This window comes from Rhinatrema bivittatum, chromosome 4 (genome assembly GCF_901001135.1).
Source record: "Rhinatrema bivittatum chromosome 4, aRhiBiv1.1, whole genome shotgun sequence".
NCBI classification, from domain to species: domain Eukaryota; kingdom Metazoa; phylum Chordata; class Amphibia; order Gymnophiona; family Rhinatrematidae; genus Rhinatrema; species Rhinatrema bivittatum.
Window position 1 is genome coordinate 37,044,432 of NC_042618.1, and position 25,956 is coordinate 37,070,387.

Below are 25,956 nucleotides of genomic sequence, written 5' to 3' on the forward strand. Positions count from 1 at the left end.
TCACAATGGATCCAAGCCATTCAACCACTACATTATCCAATTCAAGTAACCCAACAACTAAGATCATCTCTACTTTGGTGGACAAACAGGAACAACTTGCGCAAAGACCTACCTTTTCAGCAACCAGTCCCACAGATAACTTTAACTACAGATGCATCCACCTTGGGTTGGGGAGCTCACATAGACAGTCTCCAAACACAAGGGACTTGGACAAGCCTCGAAGCAACATTTCAAATCAATTTCTTGGAGCTTCGAGCTATACGTTATGCGCTGCATGCGTTCAGGACTGCCTTTCACACAAGACTGTTCTACTCCAAACGGACAACACAGTAGCCATGTGGTACATCAACAAACAAGGAGGTACGGGCTCGTATCTCCTTTGTCAAGAAGCGGCATAGATTTGGGACTGGGCCCTATCACACTCAATGTTCCTTTGGGCCACTTATCTCGCAGGCATACATAATGTAGTGGCAGATCGACTCAGTCGCCAGTTCCAGCCACACGAATGGTCCCTGGATCCCTCAGTAGCGACCAGGATCTTTCAACTTTGGGGGCAACCAACAATGGATCTCTTTGCGTCACATCTGAATCACAAAGTGGACAAATTCTGTTCTCTACACAAACAAAACCAGCCAGCCAGCCAAGGACGCCTTTGCTCGCCCTTGGAACTCAGGCCTACTATACGCGTATCTCCGATACCGCTTATAACCATAGAAACATAGAAATGACGGCAGAAGAAGACCAAACGGCCCATCCAGTCTGCCCAGCAAGCTTCACACATTTTTTTTCTCATACTTATCTGTTTCTCTTAGCTCTTTGGTTCTATTTCCCTTCCACCCCCACCATTAATGTAGAGAGCAGTGATGGAGCTGCATCCAAGTGAAATATCAAGCTTGATTAGTTAGGGGTAGTAGGGGAAGTAACCGCCGCAATAAGCAAGCTACACCCATGCTTATTTGTTTTACCCAGACTATGTTATTCAGCCCTTATTGGTTGTTTTTCTTCTCCCCTGCCGTTGAAGCAGGGAGCTATGCTGGATATGCGTGAAGTATCAGTTTTTCTTCTCCCTTGCCGTTGAAGCAGGGAGCTATGCTGGATATGCGTGAAGTATCAGTTTTTTTCTTCTCCCCTGCCGTTGAAGCAGAGAGCTATGCTGGATATGCGTGAAGTATCCGTTTTCCTCTAGTGAAGCTTCAACAAGACAAGGGGTCCATGATACTCATAGCCCCATATTGGCCTCAACAAGTATGGTTTCCCACACTCCTAGACCTCTCAGTCAAGGATCCAATTCGCCTGGGAGTAGCTCCCACTCTCATAACTCAGGATCATGGTCGGTTGCGCCATCCCAACCTTCAATCCGTGTCCCTGACAGCATGGATGTTGAAAGCTTGATCTTACATTGGTTGAAAGACTGAGGAGTTGTATCTCAAGTATTCATAGCTTCACGTAAACCTTCCACAAGAAAGAACTATTCTTCAAAATGGAAAAAATTTACTTTGTGGTGCAGGCAAAAAGATATTGATCCTTTCGCTTGCCCCACTACCTTTCTACTAGACTACTTTTATCACCTTTCAGAATCTGGTCTCCAGACTTCTTCTGTAAGGGTACATTTAAGTGCAATCTCAGCTTACCATAATATGATGGGAGATGCACCTATTTCCACACAATCTCTCGTAAGTAGATTTATGAGAGGTTTAAACCATCTTAAACCACCAATTCGACAACCAGTCACAGAATGGGATCTGAATTTGGTATTAAAAAGGCTCATGCGTTCTCCATTCGAACGCATAGATTCATGTGATTTTAAATTTCTCACATGGAAGACTATCTTCCTCATAGCCATTACATCAGCTAGAAGGGTTAGTGAGTTACAAGCACTTGTCACGTACGCACCCTATACAAAGTTCCTACATAACAGAGTGGTTCTCCGTACGCATCCAAAATGCCTTCCCAAAATAGTTACGGAATTCCACTTGAACCAATCCATAGTTTTACCCACATTCTTTCCAAGGCCTCATTCCCATTCAGGAGAAACAGCCTTACATACCTTGGACTGTAAGCGTGCACTAGCATTTTATATAAACCGCACTGCGGTCCACAGAAAATCCACTCAACTTTTTGTATCTTATGATCCAAACAAACCAGGAAAAGCAGTGGGTAAACATACTCTATCCAATTGGCTAGCAGATTGCATACAGTTTTGCTACGAGAAAGCAGGCCTTCCTCTCCAAGGGCGAGTAAAGGCGCATTCAGTGAGAGCAATGTCAACCTCACTTGCACACTATCGTTCCGTGCCAATCCTTGACATATGTAAAGCAGCAACATGGAGTTCTCTTCACACTTTTGCAGCTCATTACTGTTTGGTAAGCAAGGACGACAAGATTCAGCCTATGGACAATCTGTCTTAAAGAACTTGTTTCCAGTATAATCCCAACTCCTTCTACAACCAACCTACTGTGATCTTCGGCTGACTCATATTCAACAACAATACATCACTGTTTCACTACGAAGTGACTCAGCCTCTAGCTTGCTAATCACCCAATTGTGAGGACTAGCATCCTGTTTGTCCTGGGATAAAGCAAAATTGCTTACCTTGTAATAGGTGTTATCCCAGGACAGCAGGATGTAGTCCTCACAGAACCCACCCGCCACCCCGCGGAATTGGGTCTCCTTTCTTTTATTTTATTTTTTGCTAAAGCTTTTTGCTACATACGAGACTGAAGAGACACCTGTGGCAGAGAATATCATGGCATGCTGGGCATGCTCAGTGGCTTCACAGGGCCAGTCAAAAGTTTCTAGAAACTTTGACAGAGATTTCCCACGCTGGGCTCCGTCGGTGACGTCACCCATATGTGAGGACTACATCCTGCTGTCCTGGGATAACACCTATTACAAGGTAAGCAATTTTGCTTTCTTGGACCAGAGCAAAGCCTCAGGACTGGGGAAATGGTCGGGAATAGCATTTAAGAAAGGCTGCAAGTGTTATCTGTTTTATGAAACAGTGGCAGGAACTACACTTTATCAGAAAGCATTGCCAGTGTTAGCAATTTCCTCCAACAGTCTTCCTTCCCCCACATGTTGCTATCGCCATTCCTGAGGTCTTCTCCACCCTCCATCTTATTCCACTCACTTGCCCCTCTGGTCCCCAGTCCTCCAGTCACTGTCAGGTCCTCCTCCTCAGACTGACAAAATGAATCTTAGGATACATCCTTATTACCTGCAGAGAAAAAGCAAGAATATGGAGTATGCTAATCTGGGGCCTAGAAATGAATTGAAAAAAGCTCCACTCATCAAGTTGACACAAACCCTGGCCTTTGCAGCTTCTTCTAAGGTAAAAAGTGTGATTTATAAAATCCATGCAGATGGTACTTCCCCTTTAAGTGTGTTTTGTTTTGTTTTTAATAGTATAATAGAATGCCATGGGGGAAAGTGTGTTTATTTATGAACAGAAGTGGACAAACAAAATTTGTTTTGGTGGGATTATAGTTTTTGTTTTGTTTTCTGTCTACATGCTCGGGTGAGAACTCTGACTACTTCTGTTAAATGTTTTCACTGAAACTAGCATCGATGACTAGTTCAATCACTTCTGTAGGAAAAGAAAACCCTAAAATGTAGACACTTCATGCTGGTGTGTTTGGTTTTACCTTATCTGAATTTTGGATGTTGCTTTATCTGGTCCTTCTGCCTTGGATTACTATATTTTTTTATATAACAAAATAGAAACCATGGGTAGGGGGATGTTGGCTCCATAGCTCAGGCACAAGTGATCAGAGTCAGGTACGCCCCATCCATCTGGGTCCATCGTGTCTGGAGTGCCATGGAAGAGGTGAGCTCAGTCTGTGCAAAGTAGGCTGCACCTGTATGGCAGCCATTGAGCAGCGCTGAAGGTGCCCCTCGTAGGTGGTGCCCTTCTAGCCACTGGGCGAACAAGGCCTCCCTATGTTGCCTGGGCATTTCAAGGGAGGAAAACGGACACAATTTTGATGGGAATTTTTTTTTTTTTCTCTTTTTCACTTTGCAGGTCTCAAACAAAAAAACAAACAGTGTACCCCCCACAGCGCAGCTATCAAAGATTAAAGTACCAACCCCACAGGCTGTAATCAAGAAGGAAAAACGGCAGAGTTCTTCTAGGTTTAATGTTAGCAATAACCGAGAGCTTCAAAAACTATCGGCTTTAAAAGGTAAGGTGCTTTTCTTTCTAAGACTTATGGAGGAATATTTGGAAAAAGTGCTTTTGACATATGAAATGTTGGCTTCTGATTTCTACTACAATTTGATTTTTCTAACATAATTTGGTTCATTGGGAAGTTGTATTATAAAAGCATATACTGTTTTGTAAGCCCCTCACAGTAGTCTAGTTTTTACCCTAGGAACAGATTTGCAGCACAACATTTCTGGTATTTGTAACAGCCTGACATGCTTTTTAAGTTTTGAAGAGTGATTAGTTCCATTATATATTTAAATATTTAATATGGAAAAGCTATCATTAATATTTAATGCAAACTTATTTTTGTACAGTATTTAAGCTGCTGTTGAATCAGACTGGAAATGGTGGTATAAATGTTATCAAATACATGGATTCTTACTTTCAAAAGTAATAATCTCCAAAGGACTCTGGTAATATATTGTAATTGCTGTGAACTTTAATAATAATAAATAGATTAGAAAGCATTTTAAGCAGGAATGTTACAAGCTCTGTCTGGTGGTGGACTTCACTTCCATTGTGGGTTGCTTTTATAGCTCCTGTCCCTAGTCAACGGCTTTCTTGATGAGATCTTTAAGATCTGATCCCTTTTCATTTTGTTTTTCCTGAAAAAAAAAAAAAAAAAGTTGTAAAACTTCTGCCCCTTGGATACTACCTTTTTTGGCTTGTATCTTTTAGAACAAACCGCCTTGGAAATTTTGTTTGTTCTACTCTTCAAGCAATTAAACACAGCTAAGTTGAAATGACACTGGAGGGTATATAAGGCTACAATATGATACTATACACCTTCAAAATGTAAAAAATTGAATAATATAAAACTACTTTCTCTACAAATTTGATGCTTAATTCCAGGTGTAACGTACTTGGATGCCGTTTGTCGTCCTGTATTGTCTGCCGTGAAACTGCTGCACGAGTGTGTGAAGCTCTCGCTCACTCTGAAAGGCCTTGGAACCCCACTTACAGGCCGATACGATAAAGCGCGGCCGTGGTTACCCTGCTTCTAACCCGCTTTGTACCCACAATTTGGCCGCGCAAGTCCAACCCGCAATTCACTATCCCTTTTAACCCATTCTTACCGCTTCTTTAAATCAACGGGTAACCCTTTCCGCCCGCGGCATGTATATGATATGTAAACGATTGGATTAGCTATTCCCTCCCATACAGTAACGTGCGCCCCGATTATCGCCTTTTTAACCTGCAGTTTTGCCGCGTGTTTAACCTGCTAATTTACCGCCTACCCTTACCACTGCGTTAGTGTGGAGCGTCAGGTCAGAGAGACAAAATTTCACGGGCAAACAACCCCCTCGCCCCCTGGGACAAGACCTTTAGAGGAGCCAGGATCGGGCAAATTTTCCCCCAGCCCCCGCTCACCTGATGTTTCCAAGCATAACCTAAACTCTTGCCTGCCCAACCTAAAATCCAACGCACCGGGGAAAGCCAATCTTCAGATCGCGACTAATCCCATCACTGGAAGGACGAAAGATTTTTTTTAAGCGTCCCAGTTCTTCTCTCCGCTATATCAATGCATTCTCCTTTCCACTGCAATGCGAACAGGATCAGGCAAACTTTCCCCCAGCCCCCGCTCACCTGCCCTGGCCGCGTCCATGAGTGCCGGTTTCCGGAGCAGCCCCAGTCCTCTCTCCCCTCCTCCCGGGGGCAGCCGGCGACTTCAGCAGCCCGGGGCGGATCGGGCGCTCCCCATGCGAGGTGGCTTCCAGCAGCCCCCGCCAGCAAGGGTGCATGAACGCACGCCGTGACCTGAGCGCCCGGCTGGACGTCCGAGGTCACGGTGTGCGCTCATTCACCATCGCCGGCGGGGGCTGCTGGAAGCCGCCTCGCATGGGGAGCGCCCGATCCGCCCCAGGCTGCTGAAGCCGCCGGCTGCCCCCGGGAGGAGGGGAGAGATGACTGGAGCTGCTCTGGAGACCGGCACTCATGGACGCGGCCAGGGCAGGTGAGCGGGGGCTGGAGGAAAGTTTGCCCGATCCTGTTGAGTGCAGGTTTTATCAAGCACAACAATGCTCCACCACCCTGGGTTTGAAAGTTATTTTTCAGAATACTGTTCGCATTGCAGTGGAAAGGAGAATGCATTGACATAGCGGAGAGAGGAACTGGGACGCTTAAAAAAAAAAAAAATCTTTCGTCCTTCCAGTGATGGGATTAGTCGCGATCTGAAGAGTGGCTTTCCCGGTGCGTTGGATTTTAGGTTGGGCAGGCAAGAGTTTAGGTTATGCTTGGAAACAACAGGTCCTTCCTAATACGTTTTTCTTTTGGTCTGATTTGATTGTATTTTTTTCCCCTAGGGGAATTGTCTTGCTAAATCATGACCCTTGCTGTTAATGGCCGGCTGATACTTCTCTGATCCATTTTTTTTTTTTTTTTTTGCTAAAAGTTGGGATCCACTTCCTGGTAACTGTCATTTCAAATGTCATTTGAAATGACAGGTATGAGCGCACCCAGGATGCTGTATAGCACTCTATACAGTAAAATGGATTGTGCTTCATGGACGCTTCTTGGACGCGGCTTGCATTTGCATGCCATTTAAATACTGTATCGAGCGGTATGTGATCCGAACTGTGCGCGCGGCAAACGAGCAGGCGCCCGGCACTGCCGCACTTTTTCTACCGCATCCTTACTGTATTGGCCTGTTGGCGAGCTACAGGTTGTCCTTTTTTTTTTTTTTTTCTTGCTACACTCAAACTGCCAAATCGGAGAACGAAAAGTTTCATATCCTCAAAAAGGGAAAGCATCCTTCCAGTTTCATTTCAGCCTAGCCTAGTTTTTGAGTCACTAGATTGAAATACTTCTTTAATATCTTGTTTCAAATTTGTTTTTTCCCCCCCACATATAAGCACGCCTCCTCTAAATATACTAAAACCAGTACATTGCCTTTGTTAAAACATACGGAAATTTTGCTTATGGGTACATAATTTCTTGCTCAAAGTGAAGCGTCGGGATTTGTCTCAGTCTTGCAGCGGTATTCTGCCTAAAAATACTGCATTTAGATATGTTAAACTTGTATGTCTAATACCCTTGACACACCTGCACAAGCTTCCTCTCCAAAAAATTACATTTGGACTTGCAGTGACAAATCAAATTTCTAAAAATGTTTCCATTAAAAGAAAAGGACAAGAGGTTTATGTCGACTTATCTATTGACACTTAAAGCAGTATTGTAAGATTTTTTAATAGCTGTTTTATTGGACAACAGCAAGGAGACAAATTAACCTTCTAGAACACATTTACTGTTTTGAAGACCAAAAGCACTAGTTGAATCTTCTCTTTTTGCCAAGTTGTCATTAATAAATACAATTTCTGTAGGCCAACAGCAATATAAATGAATAAGAATCAATCAAATGGAATTTTTCAGATTTCCTATGCTAGACTTCTATTAGATTATTTTTATTTTATATTAGATCTGTGTGAAGGAAAAAATAGTGAAATATGACATAACAGAGCAGGTATTTCCTAGGCAATTGCTGAGGAAGCCCCAAAGAGCATAAATTGAAACCAAGGCTCTTAGTTCTCTTCAAGATTAGTGGCACCAGGAGATACTGCTACAGATGGTAAGAATTGTGTTTAACTGCACAAAGAGAGTTTCTTAAAGTAGTGTGTTCAGAATGTTTGTTTGTTTGTGGAACATGCCGACAGCCTGTGACAGTAACTGTGGTTTCTTTAGATGCTTCAGTGCAATAGTAATATAAAGTTTTCGTATTTCATTTCAGCAAGTCTGTGTAATTCATGTGGTTATTTTGGCACAGTGCATTTATTTGTACTTCTGACTTTTGAACCAATTTCCTCAGGCACTCGTTGGAAAGAAAACAGGTTTTCAAGGTGCTTTGGGTTTTCAAAGGGCTTAAGATACAGCTGAAGTTAATTTTGAGATAGAGGTAGTCTTGTATGAACTGTAGCGGGCATCTGTATGATTCACTATTGGAGCCTATTAGGGATCTTCATTTTGTCTCAGAATGCTTTGGTTTCCCGTAATTAAATAAATTGACAGAATTTTGCCAATACATTCCATGTTGCGCTTTACTCCTTTCTAAAGGGATTTTCCAGTAGACAAACCCTGTAATAACATAGTTAATGATAGCAGATAAAGACCAAAATAGTCCCCCCTAGTCTGCCCAGCAAGTTGCTTAGGGTAACGACTTTAGGACACCCCTTTAGTGGATAAGCCCATTTACATTGGGTGAACTTTATGAAATATCTTTATTTTATTGTGTTTTTAAAATCAGATTTACCTGCTGGTCCCATGGGCTATTTAAGGTAATAGCATCCAGTTTAACAATCTTTTGCTATAGACACAAAATCAAGAGCATTTATGTCCTGGGCATTTTAAATCCATGTGCGTTCTATTGTGATTATAAGATGTCATTTTAATTACAGGTATCTTTGTTTTGCTTATATCTTTTCCAAACCAAGTATGGTGCTCATCTATTTTATTTTAGATTGTTTGTTTTTAATTGATTGGTCAATAATAGTTGATATGAATAAGGATAGTGTTACAGGCTCTGGAGTTCAGGAAACCCACCTGGGGAGTGGCACGGACCTCAAAGTAAGACTCAGGACAAGACAAGGGCAGGTCTTCCGCCTAGCCAGCCCTCTGCCCCGCAGGTTGAGCCCTAGGATTCAGGGGCCAGTAGTTCTCTGCAGCAGCAGTACATCATAGTGGTGAGACAAGGCAAGCAGGCTTGGCTGGATACTAAGTGGGACCTGGAACTAGACAAGACAAGGGTGAGACAAAGCAAAGACAGGACACTGGTTCAACAGACAGGACAAGACCAACAATGCAGACTAGGGCAAGATTTAGACAAAGGGTACGCAAAGGCAGCAAGGCTAGGAACAAACAGAATAGGCCCAAAGGCCTCAAAGCAGGATACAAGAGAGAATAGGCCAAATAGCCTCAAGACAGAAAACAAGGCAGTATAGGCCCGAGGGCTGCGAGATAAGGCAGAGAAGACCTGTAGTACCACAAGACAAGGAACAAGGGGTCAGTTCATGGAGCCAGAAGTGACACTATGAGGAGACTAGGAGCATCTGGCAAGGCAGGGTTACATAGGGCTGGGACTTGGGCAGTGAGGTGGAGTGTGGCAAGTCTAGTGATGAGGCATACTAAGGGCCTCTGCTGATGGGGAGGTGTCATGAAGATAGGATTTCGCCTGCATAGCAGCCTTATCCTATCATGTTTTAATGTGGGTAACTTTTAAGCCAATTTTAAAAATTTCTTATGCTAGAATTTTTTGCTTACTTGTTGAGTAATATGACTTGGAGGAGGGGATATTTTGCTTTATGACCTGACCAAGGATTTTATTTGCTAATATTACTTTACAAACTGCTTGTGTGTATAACAATATTAGGAGCTTGATTCTTACTGAGGCACTACTGAAATAAGCTTAAGGTATATATTACTACTAATTGTGACTGGTAGAATTGAGTTAAGATGTACTCTCTTCTGCTATTTATCATTTCTATCATATGCAGTACACTTACTGTTTTAGATTATCGGTTACTTTTCATGTTGTATTTGACTTAATGTCTGACACATTTTCTGTCAAAATGGGGTATATAGTTTTTGTATTCTATTGGATATATAAAAAAATTTGTGGTATGTTTGGATATTCTTGTGTTTTTGGTCTGATTTTTCACATTTTCATTTTTACATTGCCTTAGGCAGAACTTTTTCCTGAAAAAGTGCCTAAGAAATTTTAATTACATTTTAAATTTGACAGTTCTTGCCCTGTGAGCTTACATCAAAACAAACAGGCATTTCAAGAAATGTATTTATTAAGTAGGCATGTAAAAATTGGCAAAGCTATGATCAGAAAGAGCCAGGGTTCAAGATTTAAGTTCCAAAAAAGTGGGTTTTTAGGTGGGACTCTAATATTGAGAAGGGGCATGACATGTTAACTGTTCCAGGCATAAGTTGCAAAGTGTGGAGTTGGCATTGGAGGTGAAGGGCACAGACAAGAGCAGCTTACCGATGAACAAAGTTTGTGAGGGAAGATAGAAGAGGAGAAGTAACGAGGAGCTGCAGAATGAATACGCTTGTAGAAGTTTAAACTGTGTATACAAGTGGATGGGGAGCCAACATAGAGCTGGATTTTCTAAGGTCACAGACCTTAGAGAATCCGGCGGGGGCGAAGCGGGGGGGGGCGGGCCTGCGAAAGCCGGCAGCCATCGCACCATCGCGGTGCGCTGGCTGCCGGCTTTCACACCGAATAACTACACCTTTTATGGTGTAGTTATTTGGTGCGAAACTGGCGGCGATAAGGGTCCTTACCTTTCGCTGCCAGCGATGTCTGTCTGAGCAGCGTCGGCCCCGACTCCTCCTCTTCTGGGGCCGACTCTGCCCCCATTTAGTGATCGCACGTGAAAAGTCCCTTTTTGCATGCGATCGCTTTTGAAAATGACCCCCTTAATGACTTAGACAAAAGGTAACTCACTTCATAGTAGCCATGCTGGAGGAAGCTAAATCATGGAGCTGAATTTTGGATAGACTAATGAAGATAAATGGTTCAGTGAGAGACCTATGGGTAGCAGGGCATAGTAATCTAAGCAAGAGGTAATGAAGCAGCATTGTAAATTTTATATTGAACTCATTTTAGAAGAGGATCAGTGGTTGAAAGTGTTTACTGACATGCTACCACTCAATGCCCAGGGTTGTAGCATCTTATATGGTAAAAATTGTTCACCAAAAGTCAGTAGTGAATAAAGCAAGCCCAGGTCCTAACCTGGCAGCACCATCTCGGCTAGGAGGCATTAAGACAGTACTTTGGCCTATCCAGTTAAAAAGTAAGATGGGAATGTTTACTCCATGCTCTAAATTATAATGCTAAATGGTCAGTTTTCCTCCATAAACTGTGGATGCTTATGTGGTAGAGAACTGTAAATTCCTCTAAGCTTGTCATGAAGTCTCATATGCTTACAGCAGGAAAGTTGGAGAGTGATGTACCTAAAAGTTCTATAAAACTTTATAAATATATTGTGTTTCCCCTTAGGGGCATTGCACTATATTTTGTCAACTGATTTCCGCATGATTGTACAGGCTTTTATTTTAAGTACCCTTGATTATTGTAGTGCTTTGTGCTTGGAACTTCCCAAGTGTCAGATTTGCGCATTGCAGCTGCCGCAGAGTTCATTAATTGAGTGCAATTGGGGACCCTATTTCCCCACGATAGTAGGCATGCTATTGGTTATCTGTAGCTCAGAGAATTCGGTTCAAGACGGTAACCTTGATTTTCAAAGCATTGCGTGAAGATGGACCCCGATATCTTTGAGTTAATTTGTATGTACCTGCTCGAACTTTTTCATCTGGCTGATAAAACACCTTTTGGTGCTTTGTGACTGCTTTTTCAGTGACGGGCCCTTGGTTGTGGAATGCACTCCTGCCAGAAGTTTGACATTTGTGATTTTCAGTTATTTCAAAAGAAATTTTAAAAGTGTTTTATTTTCAGAAAACATTTTATAAGTGTTCAGTACCATGAAATTTTTTTTTTTCCCAGCGATAGCAGGCTGAATTAGCCATGCTGTCTGGGAGTGTCGCGACCAGATCAGAAGGCGGAGTTTTCTCAGAGTACAGAGTTTTGAACTCTGTAACGGCTGCGCGGTGAGGTTCCCACACGATTGCCATTTTACCTCAGTGTCTCTTTTTTTTTTTTTTTTTTCCGCGAGCAGGAGTGCACGCGGGGTTTTTCTCTTCACTCGTCTTTCTTTTTTCAACAGTTTTTTCAAGTTTTTCTCCCGTTCTTTGGCAGCGATGGCTCCGAATCCATTGGGGTTTAAATACTGCCAATGCGGGAAAATTATGTCCATAACAGATGGACATAATTACTGTTATATCTATTTAGGCCCAGAGCATGACCCAGCTTCATGCCGAGACTGTGGTCGGATGTCTCCCCAGGCCCGAAGACAGCACGCCGAAAAAATAGCGCGCCTCCAGCAAGAAGATCGCATCGCTGGAGGGTGCTTTGGCCAGGTCGGTACCACCACCAGGGCTGCGGAAGGAGGTCGAGGCATCGACTTCTTCAGTGAGAAAGTCCAGTCATGCGCCGCTAGGGTCACAAGGCTCTGTACCCACTCGTTTCCGCTCCTCGACGCCGAAGCACTCGGAGCATGGAAAATCAAGATGGAGCAAGCATACGATGCATCGGCGCATGGTGCATAGATGTTGAAGCCAATGCACGGCGCATCGGCGCACGATGCATTAGAATATTACGCATCGACGCAGGCTGCGTCGGATACTGCATCTGTAAGAGCTGTATCACTTTCTGGGTCATCTCACCATGATGTCCGTAAACGAAAACATGCCAGATATCACCAGCATGGTGATGCAAAGCATGCAAAACACCATGACCCACCTACAGCTCCACTACCTGCCTCTGCTCGGGCTCCACTACAAGAACACCACCATACCAAACAAAAGGCAAAGAAAAAACACCTCCAAACGCCTGAATCTCCACGAACTGACTCGGACTTAGAAGTGGTTCTCCACTCTACTAATGTTTCTTCAGATGCTGATAGTTCTCATTCGGATTGGTCCTCTTACGAGATCTCATTCACTCCATCGTCCAGAGCCATGACGTCCTTCTCAGGACTTGTCTCGGGGTGCGCTGCCCCCACCTACAGTGCCACTTCCAACGCCTTCACAAAATACCCTAGCATCAAAGGCGATATCACAAATTTCTCTGGCTTTGAATGCTTTCTTCCAAGATCTGGAGGCTGCGCATCCCCAGATTCCAGGTCCATCTTCACCAACCTCTCCTCGACTACTACCAACTTTCTCACCTCCAAAAAAACCAGAAGAACCGGTCCTAATTCCAGATCGACCGGATTCTCCACATTCACAATAGTCTACGTCGTCACCATCCTCATCTACGGGATTCCCATCAGATCCTCCCGAGGGCCTTCCGGAACCTTATTCTCTTCCAGAAGATTTATCCTACGCTAAATTCATTGAAAAAGTAGGATCTCTCTTAAATATTGACCCTCGTGCTGAGGTTCTAGGGATTCTAAAGATTTTTGAAATGCCGCCGGAGCCAACAGCTCTACCACCACATGCTGTACTAGATGTGGTTCTACATAAAATGTGGGAGAAACCCTTTACCACAACAGCTATCTCAAGGAAAATGTACTTAAAATACCGAATGAGAAACTCCACGGTCTATGAGTCCACTCAGTTACCCCACGACTCTGTAGTAGTTGAATCTGCACTACTACGTGCCAAAAGATCAAAACTTCATGCAAATTCACCACCAGGAAAAGACCATAAATCCCTGGATGATTTTGGCTGTAAGGTGTATCATTCGTCCATGCTGGCCACAAAAATCAGACACTATCAATTCTACGTAATTCAATACCTCTTTGAATGTCTACAGAAATTACGTCCCATATGTGTGGCTTCGGATAACTCCTTGCCACAACCGTTTACAGACATGGAGGAAGGCCTTTGACATTTACTCCGTTCTGTTTATGAATCATCGGCTAGATCCTCGGCTACGGCAATAGCAGCACGGCGCATGGCATGGCTAAGAGCTAGTTCAACGGAGATATCCTAATATGAAGAAGGAGCAGAGGAAGCACTCCAAAAGTACAATATCCAATCCACAAGGAGTGCAAAGAAGCTATAGGTCCAAAAGTTTTGTCATCAAAAGCAATTTATTGAAACTTTAATTTGGCAACTCCTTTTCTCCAGAACAGTGAAGGTAAATAGCTTTTTCAGGGTCCCCCGTGTTTTGCCCGAAGGCTGCGTCGGGAGGGACCAAATTATTTTGCAATAACTAAAAGAGAACAACGAGAAGTAGGTTTTAAAATTAATGGACCAAATTTAAGGGTACAGAGTATATCTACTAGCACCGGAACACATACCTTGAAACTAGCTGAGGAGTTCATACAGCTAAGACGGCAAGGAGAGTGGGCGGATCGACAAAACACAGCGTTTTAAAAGCAGCTGTTTTGGCGCGGTTTTGTGCACCCAATCAGGAAGCGAGTAGAACAGCCAATCAAGAACAAGGTAAACAATACAAGGATAAACAATCCAATAATACAGAAGTCATCAATCATGTGGACAATGTTCAGTGTGCCCTTTTGTTCTCTCTACTAACACTTTTGAACATCCTATTACACATAGACAATTCTTTTTGAGATAAACAATCCAATAATACAGAAGTCAGAACTGCAAAACAAGCACAGGTAAATCAAATGAAATATTGCCACTCGATCTCATTAAGTCCTGCCGGATGAAGGCAGTTGAGTGTAAAAATCCACTTCTGTTCTCTACGAATGAGCATTTCGGAAAAATTACCTCCCCGACATGGGGGATGAAGCAAATCAATTACCAGAAATTTTAGGTCATCCTCAGAGTGCCCTGCTGTTTGCCAATGAGAAACGAGGGGAGCAGATTCACGTAGATAGCAGGATGAATTAGCCGACCCACCTCCCTAGATAGTCTACACATAAACTGAATCTACCTTTTTTCTATGTACTTCTCGCTTTATTACAAGAGACTGAGGTAAAATGGCAATCGCGCGGGAACCTCAACGTGCAGCTGTACAGAGTTCAAAACTCCGCCTTCTGATCCGGTCGCGATGCTCCCAGACAGCATGGCTAATTCATCCTGCTATCTACGGAAACACCGTTTACGGTAAGCAAACTTGCTTTTTCCCCTGTGTATTTTATTCAAGCATAAGGTTTTGTGTAATTCAGTTGTTTTGTATTTGAATGGTTTTATCTGTATGTTTTGTGAGTGGTTAAGTTGCGATCCACCTTGAACAAGGTATCTTGTATAGGAAGAATATGAAAGTGTTATATAATATATTTTAGTAATACCCATCCACAGGGAAGCATTTTGACAGTGTTGAATTTTTTGACTAGTTTAAGGTTGCTGTTTTAAATTTTAGTCTAAGATGCTGTTCTTTTTTAGGCTTATCTTGGGTTACTTCTGTTTCTATTCTTTAATATGTGGTATATACATTCATTTCTAATCTACTGATGCTTTTGCTTATCAGTACATTTGTTTAGTGTTCTGAGAGATTTTGCAGGTTCTGGACTTGTTTTCTGGAGTATCTGAGTATATTTTATCAGAGCCTGGTGCCTTAACTGTTTGTTGGATAAACATCTGTAGTTTGTATGTAAATTCCTTTTAAACAGTTATCACCAGGTTCACTAGAGGTAACTTACATTAATGTATGACTGATATATAGCCCCACATTTTAGTATTTGTGCCAAAAATATCCAAAATGGCTAGTCTGGCAAGTTCATCCATTTCCAGCAAAACCAGCTGAGGCTTGACTTCATACCATCTTTCCATGTAGTTTGAATCTGCCCCATTTTACTTCTGGTCAGGCAGCATCTGCATTCATTTGTTCCTTTCAGTGAAAAACTGTAGAAGTATTTATTTACTAAATGTTTGGCCCATTCTTTCTCCTTTGATGACTGAAAAAGTTAGAATTGTCCAGATATCCTCATATTAGGTACAATAATAACAGGTCAAGCAGCCTTCAGTTATCTTCTGTGTTTCAGCCACCTTCTAGGGCAGGGGTCAGGAACCTTTTTGGCTGAGAGAGCCATAAACGCCACATATTTTAAAATGTAATTCCATGAGAGCCATACAATATGTTTAAAACTAAATACAAGTAAATGTGTGCATTTTATGTAAGATCACACTTTTAAAGTACAATAAGTCTCTGAAAATATTACACCAGGCCTTAAGACACCAATACATCTCCTATTAGGAAAACGGACCAAGCCAGGCTGCTATAGAGTCCTACACAGAAACTGCATGTGTGTTTGCTCGCTCATTCACTCTCTCTCTCCCCCACCCCGGGAACTCGCGGCAGCAGCAGCAGCCTTCTCCCAACGCTAACCTCTTCATTTTCAGCCCTCGCGGAGGCGGAGTCCCATCGGCCGCGGTTGAAGCTCTTCATTTTCCTCCAAGTCACGCTGCAGTCTTCTTTTCTTCGGGCCGATGCCGAGCGCACTAGCGTGGCCTCTTCTTGCCGTGCACGCACCCGATACTCTCCAGTTCCTCTTCCGGGCCGCGGGGGGGGGGGGGGGGGGCGGAAGAAGAGAGCACGCCAGTGCCGCTGACTCCAGCTGTCCTGCCGCGTTCCGCCCGGGCTGACAGCATTTTAAGCCCGGGCGGAGGAGGACCGGGGAGCAGCTGGGTCAGCGGGAAAGTGTGGCGACACTTGTCTGCGAGCCAGATGCAGCCCTCAAAAGAGCCATATCTGGCTCGCGAGCCATGGGTTCCCGACCCCTGTTCTAGGGCATTGGTTTACCTCTGTCCTTCTGGTCCCCAATTAGTTTGGTTTTCAAGATCTCCTCCGGAATGAGATATTCGCATAAACTTGGACTGATTCACTAACGGTCTGATTTTAAAAGGGCCATGTGCATAAAAACAGGGGGTTAGGCGCGTGGCCAGGCCTTGCGCACACCATGTGCATTTTTGGAAGGGCCTGGGGGGGGAGGGGGCTGTCCCGATGACTCACATGTTGGCAGATGGTCAGTGCACACAACTTACTTCACCTCATGGCATGAAGTAAGTTCACAAACAAAAAGGGATAGCTAGGATAGATTTAGGGGTCTGGGTGGAGAGGGGAAGAGGTAGGAAGAATAAAGTTAGGGATAGGAAAGTTCTAGTTCGGCTCCAAATAAGGAGCGGCCTGAGAGGGAACTGGGGACCGGTCAATCGCAATGCCGCACGTAGGTTATAAAATTCCCTCACGTGCAAGCGAGTCAAGGGTCGCTTGCACATGCGCGTACAGCCATTGGATTTTATTACGTGTGCACCAGGAACCGCCTACACGTGTATGTGTGCACACGGTTCTTAAAATCTACCCCTAAGGTTTTTCTCACATTCTGTGGCTTAGTGAATCAGGCCGTGTCTAAAAATACTAGGTTATTTAGGATATTATAACCCTAAAAAATTTGAGCAGTTTCAAATTCAATTTTTTCTTGTATATCGCTAGTCCAGATGTTCAAAACAGTGAATAAATAACATTCAACATTTATTACAGATTCCAGTTGCATAAAATCAGATGATATAACAGTTATACATTTAGACAGTCATTAAAATCAAAATTAGCCTGTCCTATAAGCTAAATAGAATAAATTTTGCAAGGCAGCCTTAAAAAGCCAGGTTTTCCACTGTCAAATAGTCCAATTCTAATCTGATTTCATGGAGTAAGACATTCCAAAGAATTGGACCCATTCAGGAAAAAGTTATTTTCCTGGAGCCAACCAGCCTGAGTTCAGAGTAAGCTAGAAGCTTTAGATATGTGCTTTGGAACATACCAATCAATCTTGGTTGCTAAATAGCAAGGACATACACTTCTAAGGGCATGAAACAGTAATTTAAAAAATGGCAATGGTATTTTAATTGGAAGTCAAAGAAGGCTCTTAAGTATAGAAGTAATGTGGTCTATTTTATGGGAGTTTGTAATCTCTCTCCACTCTATTTTGAACCAACTGTAATTTTCTCAGTCATCGGTAGACCTTGGTACAAGGAATTAAAATAATCCAGGTGAGACCCAACTAAGGGCAACATAACCCTTTTGAGAGTCTCTGGTTCTAAATAAGGGTGTAATCGACCAGATGCAATTTATAAAAGCTGCTGCCTTTGTTTAAAAAAAAAAAAAAAAATCCCTGCATCCAAGATTTAAATTATAACTGTCGGTGAACTCTTATGAACTTCAGATTTAACAACCATAAATTGACCCTGTAAAAGAGGCATAAGAAAAGTATAAAGATAATTCAGTTTTGCTGAGGTTTAGTAACAAGCAATTATCGGCAAGAAATTTTCCCTTAAACAGACATTTAAACAAATGGACAGACTCCTCGTGATTAGAACCTAATGAGACCACCAGTTGGATAATGGCATATATAAAATAAGTTAAAATTAAAATTATACCGAATCTTTCCCAGAGGGAACAGAGATCCATTAAAAAGGATAGGGAAAAGTAGCGAGCCTTGTGGCACATCATAAACGCTGACCCAGGATTTCAAGAAGGTATTAGCCAATTGAACTTTCTGAGAGAGGCCCGGTAATAAAAAAATTTGAACCAAGACATGACCTGCTGCCCAAGCTCTCGTTCTAGTAAAAGGCCTTACAAAATGTCAAAATCTACCACAGCAGTTCTCAACCTATGTGTCATGACTGTAGTTCCCTCGCCCTCTTCTGCAGTTGAGAGCCTGGGAGGGCCACAGTAAACGCTTCCTGTGCTCTGGCAGGACACCTGGCAAACTACTCCTCTTTCTGTCTGGGCAGGGGTGGGACATGGCAAACTTGTCTTCTGCTTGTGCAGACTGTGGCTGTTCTTACTCTGCCTGGGTGAAATTTGACAGACTTCTCTTTCACGGCTGGGTTCCAGAAGGGACAGAGGACAAGAATTGAGTCCTGCCGGGCCCAGAAGGAAATGGAAAGTTTTCTCTCTCTCTCTCTCTCCCTCCCCTTGCTGGGTTGGAAGTGATAGCAAAATAGGTCAGTGGCCTACACAGGGAACAGAATGCAGCTGTACTTCCTGGCTCAGCAGTAGAAGATAGTTATTGCTGTGCCCGGAAGGGATGGCGTATTCTCTGTCCTCCACTGGACCTCTGACCTTTTTTTCTCATACCAGGCACATTGTGAGGAGGCAGAGCTGGTGCATCTTCCCCCTAATTTTAAAGAGGAAGGAAAAATAACAGGTGGATCCATTAGCCCCTCTCCCCAACATCTGAGGAGGCAAAAGGTGTACTTGGATCCATCGAGCCCCACACTCCACATCTGAGGAGAGGACACGTAGAAGGTGAGGGCACTCCCTCAACTCCTTTGAAGGAGCAACCAGCTGGCAGACCATCTCACCCCTAAAGAGGCAGACAGAAAATGCATCCATTTAGATCTTCCCACCTCTGTAAAGGCTGAGGACAGATGGTGTTGGTCTAATTGCTTTTTCATCCCTAAGATGGTAGGGAAGAATAATCATTGTGGATTAATTTCACCCCTGAAGGCAGCAGAAGACGACTAGTAGTGTGGTGACTTTCAACTCTTTCCACCCCAGAGGCCTCCAAGTTTAAGGAAATTGGACTGGTTTAGGCCCTAAGGAAGAGGACCATGAGAATAGAGCTTCAGCAGCTATTGCTGCTTCTGGTGTGTGCTACCGACCTTCAAGTGAAGGAGCAGGAGAGTTCCTGGAGAGGGAAATAAAGGTAACTTTTTTTAAAGTTTATTTTTCTTGATTTACAATTTTAATTATGGGGGTTTGTGATGTATGCTGTGGAAATATTTTATTAGTGTTTCATAAAAATTAAAAAATGTTCCAGTTTTTAATTATTGGATGCTCTATTCATTAGCTATTTTGAAACATTTATTATTTTTATTGGTATAGTTTTACAATTATTGATATTTTTTATTTTGTTTGATTTATGAACAATGGTAATATTTCTGTTATTCATTGCTGCATTACATATGAGGTTTAGCTTTATTTTGTTTTCCAGGTCAGTTTTAATCTGCACATTTCTATTTATATTTTATGGACTCTTTATTCTGTATTTGGTGAGGATCTGTCTGTTTCTGCATATATGGCTGAGGTGAGGTAGTCTGTTAACATGACCTTCCTTTATAGGAATCTTATGGCAGCCTGGCTTGTTCTGTTTTCCTATTAAGAGGTGTATTAGTGTTTTAGGATCTGGTGTTATATTTGCTGTGTCGCCTTTTCATAGATATGGTTGTTAGTGTATTATGGAACATAAAGGTGTTGAAATGACGTGACTTGCTTTCACAAGGCTAGTAGTTATCTCCTTGTCCCTACCAGTCTCTCTCGCCTTCTCTCATACAATCCCCCATATCTAGCCCCACTTGTCTTTTCCTCCATCCTAGTCCCACCAGAGGGGGCAGAGTTGGTATTTACACACGTAATTTTGATTTTAAAAAGAATATGAAACATGACAGCAGAAAAAGACTGTATGGCCCATCCATTCAATTAATTTAGCATTATAATTCTCATTTATTTATTTTATTTATTTATTTATTTCAAATTTTTATATACCGGCATTCGAGACAGCAGTCACATCATGCTGGTTCACATAAAACAGGGGTGCAAAGTAAACATAACTATAACAATGGTGCTGAAAAGGCAGTTACATATAACAGGGTGATAAGAACTTGGCTGAGAAGGAAGAAAAAGGACAGGATTAATTCACACAGGTAAACAATAGAAGATATGGTTAATCAAGATATGGTTAATCAAGGTGTAGTTGGAGATTAGTTGACCATATTGTTGTCCGGGAAAGCTTGTATGAATATCCAGGTCTTTAGTCTTTTTTTTGAAGGTTGAGATGCATGGTTCTGTTCTGAGATTTGAGGGGATGGAGTTCCATAACGGTGGAATGGCTGTAGAGAAAGCCCGATCTCTTAGTGTGCAGTGTCTGGTAGATTTGGACGGTGGTACCTGTAGCGATCCTTTGTATGCATCTCTTGTCTGTCTTGACGAATTGTGTAGTCGGAGAGGGATCTGAATGTCAATGGGAGCCAGTTGGTGGATGATTTTGTATGTGGTAAGAATGGCCTTGTATATTATTCTAAAGTGTATAGGTAGCCAATGGAGGCTCTTTAGAATGGGGATTATGTGGTCCCTTCTCCTGGTATTTGTCAGAATTCGTGCAGCTGCATTTTGCACCATCTGAAGCGGTTTGGTGTATGAAGCGGGAAGGCCGAGAAGGATGGTGTTACAATAGTCTAATTTTGAAAAAATGATTGCTTGTAGAATAGTTCTGAAATCTTGGGCATGGAAAAGAGGTCTAATTCTTTTCAGCACTTGTAGTTGGTAGAAACAGTCTTTGGTGGTTTTGTTAATGGTGGCTTTGAAATTCAGGCGATTATCAATTAGGACTCCTAGGTCTCTCACTTGTGTGATTGTTGGCGTGGCTTGTTGTGCAGAGGTGATGGTGCTATTTTCTGAGGCAATGAGCAGGAGTTCAGTTTTGCCGGAATTTAATATCAGGTTTAGGCTGGTGAGGAGGAGTTTAATTTTTTGAAGGCATGTGTCCCAGTAAGCCAGAGTTTTTGCGAAGGAATCCTTAATGGGTATCAGGACCTGTATATCGTCCGCGTAAAGGAAGTGTTTGAGGTTGAGGTCGGTGAGAAGTTGGCATAACGGTATAAGGTAAATGTTAAATAAAGTAGGAGACAGGGAGGACCCCTGTGGGACTCCTACTGACGACGGATGTTGAGAGGATTCTTTGTTCTGTATCTTGACCTTGTATCCTCTATTGCTGAGAAATGATATGAACCAAGATAGTGCTGTGCCTGAGATACCTATGGAGGCTAACTGGTTAATGAGTAAGGAATGATTGACGGTGTCAAAGGCTGAAGAAAGGTCCAGTAGGATCAGTAAGAAGGCTTGACCTTTATCGAGGCCCAGGATGAGGTGATCTGTTAAGGAAATGAGGAGGGACTCTGTGCTTAGTGTTTTGCGGAAACCGTATTGTGATGGGTATAGGAGGTTGTTTTCTTCAATGTAGTTTGAGAGTCGGGTGTTCACCAATTTCTCCATAATCTTAGCTATGAAGGGGAGGTTGGCGATCGGTCGGTAGTTGTTTGGGTCATTAGGATCTAGATTAGGTTTCTTGAGTAATGGTTTGAGAGAGGCCAATTTTAGGTCATCTGGGTAAGATCCTTGTGTTATAGAGCAATTTATGATGTCTGACAGGGATTTGGAGATGGAGTCAGGAATTGATAAAAGTAATTTCGAGGGGATGTGGTCCGAAGGGTGAGAAGATGGTTTCATTTTCCGTAGAATACCTTGGACCTCAATGGAAGAAGTGAGTTCCAGTTCTTCTAAGCGGGTATTTTTGAAGGCGGTCTGAGGAGGTGTTGAAGTAGATGCGGTGTTGGGGGGCAGCTGAGTTAGAAGTTTGCTGATTTTGTTATTGAAAAATAGCGCTAGTTCTTCCGCTTTAGATTTGGCTTGGTTGAGGGCGATTTCTGATGGGTTTATTTGAGTGAGGTTAGAGACGTAGCTAAAGAGGGCTTTAGCGTCGAAGATTAGGTGGTGGATCTTGGATGCGTAGTAGTTCCTCTTGGATCTTAATGTATTCGATTTGTATTGGTGAAGAGTAGATTTATAGGTATATAGAGTGATGGTACATGGGTTTTTACGCCATTTAGCCTCATTTTGTCTTAGCAGTAGTTTAAGCTTTCTTAGCTCTAGGGTAAACCATGGTTGTCTTTTGGACGAGTTGGGGTGAGGTTTTTTTGTTGTTAGAGGGCATAGCTTGTTGGCTATCGATTCCGTGATGTTGTTCCAAGATCGAAGCGCTGAGTTCGGAGTGGTGAAGTCTACTTGGGTGAGATGTGATAATAAGTGATTGCTAAGATCTTCTGTGGTGCATGTTTTCCTGTAAGTGAAGCAATGTGAGGGTATGCGAGATGGACTGGTATCTTTTATTGAGAATGAGGAAGTTATGAGGGAGTGATCTGACCATGGTACCTTCGTGCAGGTGGGGTGCTGGACTGGTTTGATTGCTGTATTGACGAAGATAAGGTCTAACGTGTGTCCGGCTTTGTGTGTGGGTTTGTTGACTAGTTGAGTGAAACCTAAAGCGGAGTATGCTGTGAGTAAGGCTTCGCAGTTGGGTGATGAGTTGTCGACGTGCAGGTTGAAGTCACCTAATATTATCGCTGGGGCATCTAGATTGATAAGGGAGGTAGTTAGTTCAACCAGGGGAGATGCGTCTGTTTCCAGTAAACCTGGAGGAGCGTAGAGAAGTAAAATTTGGAGTTTGTCTGACAAGAAGAAGCCAAATTCGAGTTTCGAGTCGGTATTGGAGGAGTGTTGAGTGAATCTGTGGTCCTTTTTTGTAGCTAGGAGGATTCCTCCTCCTTTTTTTTTTCCATGACGTGGGATGGAGAAGAAGTTGTATGTCTCCGTGGGTAATTGGTTAATTATTGCAGTGTCTGAAGGTTTGAGCCATGTCTCAGTAATTGCGCATATGTCCGGTTTCACATCGATGAGATAGTCGTTTAGTATTACTGATTTCTTAGTTAGGGATTGTGCATTGAATAGTGTTAACGTAAATAGTGTGAGGCCTAGCAGTTGGGTAATGGGAGTGATCACGATTGGAGAGAGGGATTTAAGGTTATGGTAATGGGCGTGTCGAGTTGAATGTCCTTTGGAAGGAGGACAGTGTGGGAGGATTGGGATTGGAAAGGATGGGGACATTCTTCTTAGTTTGCTGGACTGGAAGCTGGAGTGGCTGGAGTGGATGCTGGAGTGGCTGGAGTGGATGCTGGAGTGGCTGGAGTGGATGCTGGAGTGGCTGGAGTGGATGCTGGATGCTAGCGTGGCTGGACTGGATACTACGGTGGATATAACGGGTTTTATATTGGCTTTAATGCAGGCAGTAAACTTCGTAGAGCTTCAGCACTTTTACTGTCTGTTACTATTGTATTGTTTAGGCTGTAGTCACTTTCGTGCGTATGGGTCTTCCAGCTGTAGTCACTTTCGTATGCTGACAACCTGCTGAGATGGTGCTGGCTGGGCGCAGGCTGGTACTTGCTAGGTGAGAGCTGGAAGAACGAGAGCAAGATGGACGCTGGAAGAGCTCTGGTGTGGTAATGTTGTGAAGCTGCTCGGGGAAGCGAGGATCGAAACGAAGGGGCGAAACAAAGGGGCAGGCCCCTTTGTCGCGCTCCTTCGGCGCGCGATGCTCGGCGCGCGGCGCCTAGCAGTGAGGTTTTAAATCCCTGCCGGGCTCTCTCCGGTTGGTTGCCGGTCTCAGTTGGGGGCGGGCCTTATCGCGTTTCCCTTTTTTTTTATATTTAGAGTTTTTCTTGCGTTCGCCGGATTGGGCCTCGGCGATCGCGGCTGGCGTCGGGGTCCCCCGGGTGGGGAGGCCGGACACTGACCTGACCTTCCCCCGGTGGGGCTCCGGCGCCGGTCGCGCAGGTCTTCGGTCGCCGCGTGGAAAAGGAGGAAATGGCGCCTAGCAGGGAGGTTTTAAATCCCTGCCGGGCTCTCTCCGGTTGGTTGCCGGTCTCAGTTGGGGGCGGGCTTTATCGCGTTTCCCTTTTTTTTTATGTTTAGAGTTTTTCTTGCGTTCGCCGGATTGGGCCTCGGCGATCGCGGCTGGCGTCGGGGTCCCCCGGGTGGGGAGGCCGGACACTGACCTGACCTTCCCCTGGTGGGGCTCCGGCGCCGGTCGCGCAGGTCTTCGGTCGCCGCGTGGAAAATCATCATTTCCTTAGCGATCTCCTATATTTATCCCATGTTTTCTTGAATTCAGATACTGTTTTTGTCTCCACCACTTCCATTGAGAGGCTGTTCCACACATCCACCACGCTCCCTGTAATGAAATATTTCCTAAGATTACTCTTGAATCTACCCCCTTTTTTACCTTATCTCATGACCTCTTGTTCTGGAGCCTCCTTTCCATTGAAAAAGGCTCACCACCTGTGCATGGAAACTTTTGAGATATTTGAATGTCTCTATCATATCTCCCCTATCTCGCCTTTCCTCTAGGGTGTACATGTTTAGATCTTTGTTTATCCCCATATGCTTTAGAATGAAGACCATTGACCATTTTAGTAGCCATCCCTGGACAGACGCCATCCTGTTTATATCCTTTTGAAGGTGCAATCTCTAGAATTGTGCTGACCATTCCTCTCCCATGGCAGCCAAGCGTCTTTCTGGCTTTTACTGTCACTTTATCCACGTGTTTGGCCACCTTAATTCATCCATAATGGTTAACAAAACTGTCTAGGTTCCAAAACCTGTTCAAAAACCTGACTGCTAAGGGCCACCGTTCTAAAGCAAGAGTCTCTAAAATTTCGAAGGCAATACAGTCTTAATGCCTAATTGACTCTTAACCTTTCTGCAGAAGGAGCCAAGAAAAGTACTAGTTTCCAATGGCTTCCAGTTCTGTGAGTTGCTTCTGTTAAACTGGACTGAGAACACTAGTTTACTAACAAACTGCCACCAAATGACTCTCAGGGATAGCAGTTCTGCTCATTGGACAACTAAGCTGGATTTCAGTATGCATCCTAGTTGGGAAGGACACACTTGCATTTTTGCTGACAGAATACTAGATAATTCTGCAGAATTATATTATTTTTTTTTTTTATGGAATATAATCCTGCTGTATTGCAGGAGTGACTCCTGACCTCTATACCTGCAAAACACAGGGAATATCAGCAGGAGCAAAATAACTTCTAAAATGATTTACATTTTTAAACACATTTTAGCCTTTAAAAATAATTGTATTTCCACTTTTGTTGATATAGTTGCTAGAGAAACTTTGTTTCCTTTGCTTTAGAAATGGATAGAGATTTAATACTAAATTTTTTTTTTTTTAAGAATAGAGTTTTGTCTTTTTGGGTGATAAAGTAAAAATTTGTCCTGATTTGTCTAAACACACAGATGCAGTGAAAGTCTTTCCTGCAATTAAAGCCCCAACCAAGTCTTAGGACTTGGAGCATCTTTCTTACATTTTCCTGCAAACGTGTTGGCATGTTTCAAGGGATCAAATTTATCTTCTATAATTCTGCATATCTTAAACGATTTTTTTTGATGATAAATCCAATGAAGGATAAAAGTGATAGGTTTGATTTCTTGTTGTGAAGCTCCTCTGATATTTAAATTAGCACACTTGCTTAACTGGTTTTATCTGTCTCTCTAGTTATGGACTTTTGTTTGTTTTATGATATGTTTTCCTATACATGGATCCCTATTTTATTTGTTTTTCATAAGCAAACTTTCCATGTACTGTAAAAAAAAAAAA

At 43.1% G+C, this 25,956-nt stretch overlaps 1 protein-coding gene across 4 annotated transcripts in view; it reads left to right on the forward strand.

The window, feature by feature from the left end:
- PPP2R5C (protein phosphatase 2 regulatory subunit B'gamma) overlaps positions 1 to 25,956 on the forward strand; it is a 424,506-nt gene that overhangs the window by 23,092 nt on the left and 375,458 nt on the right. For all 4 annotated transcript variants that reach the window (XM_029597955.1, XM_029597952.1, XM_029597951.1 and 1 more), the window contains exon 3: positions 4,022 to 4,181. In XM_029597955.1, the coding sequence (XP_029453815.1) occupies positions 4,022 to 4,181 (160 nt within the window). The remainder of the gene's footprint in view (positions 1 to 4,021; positions 4,182 to 25,956) is intronic.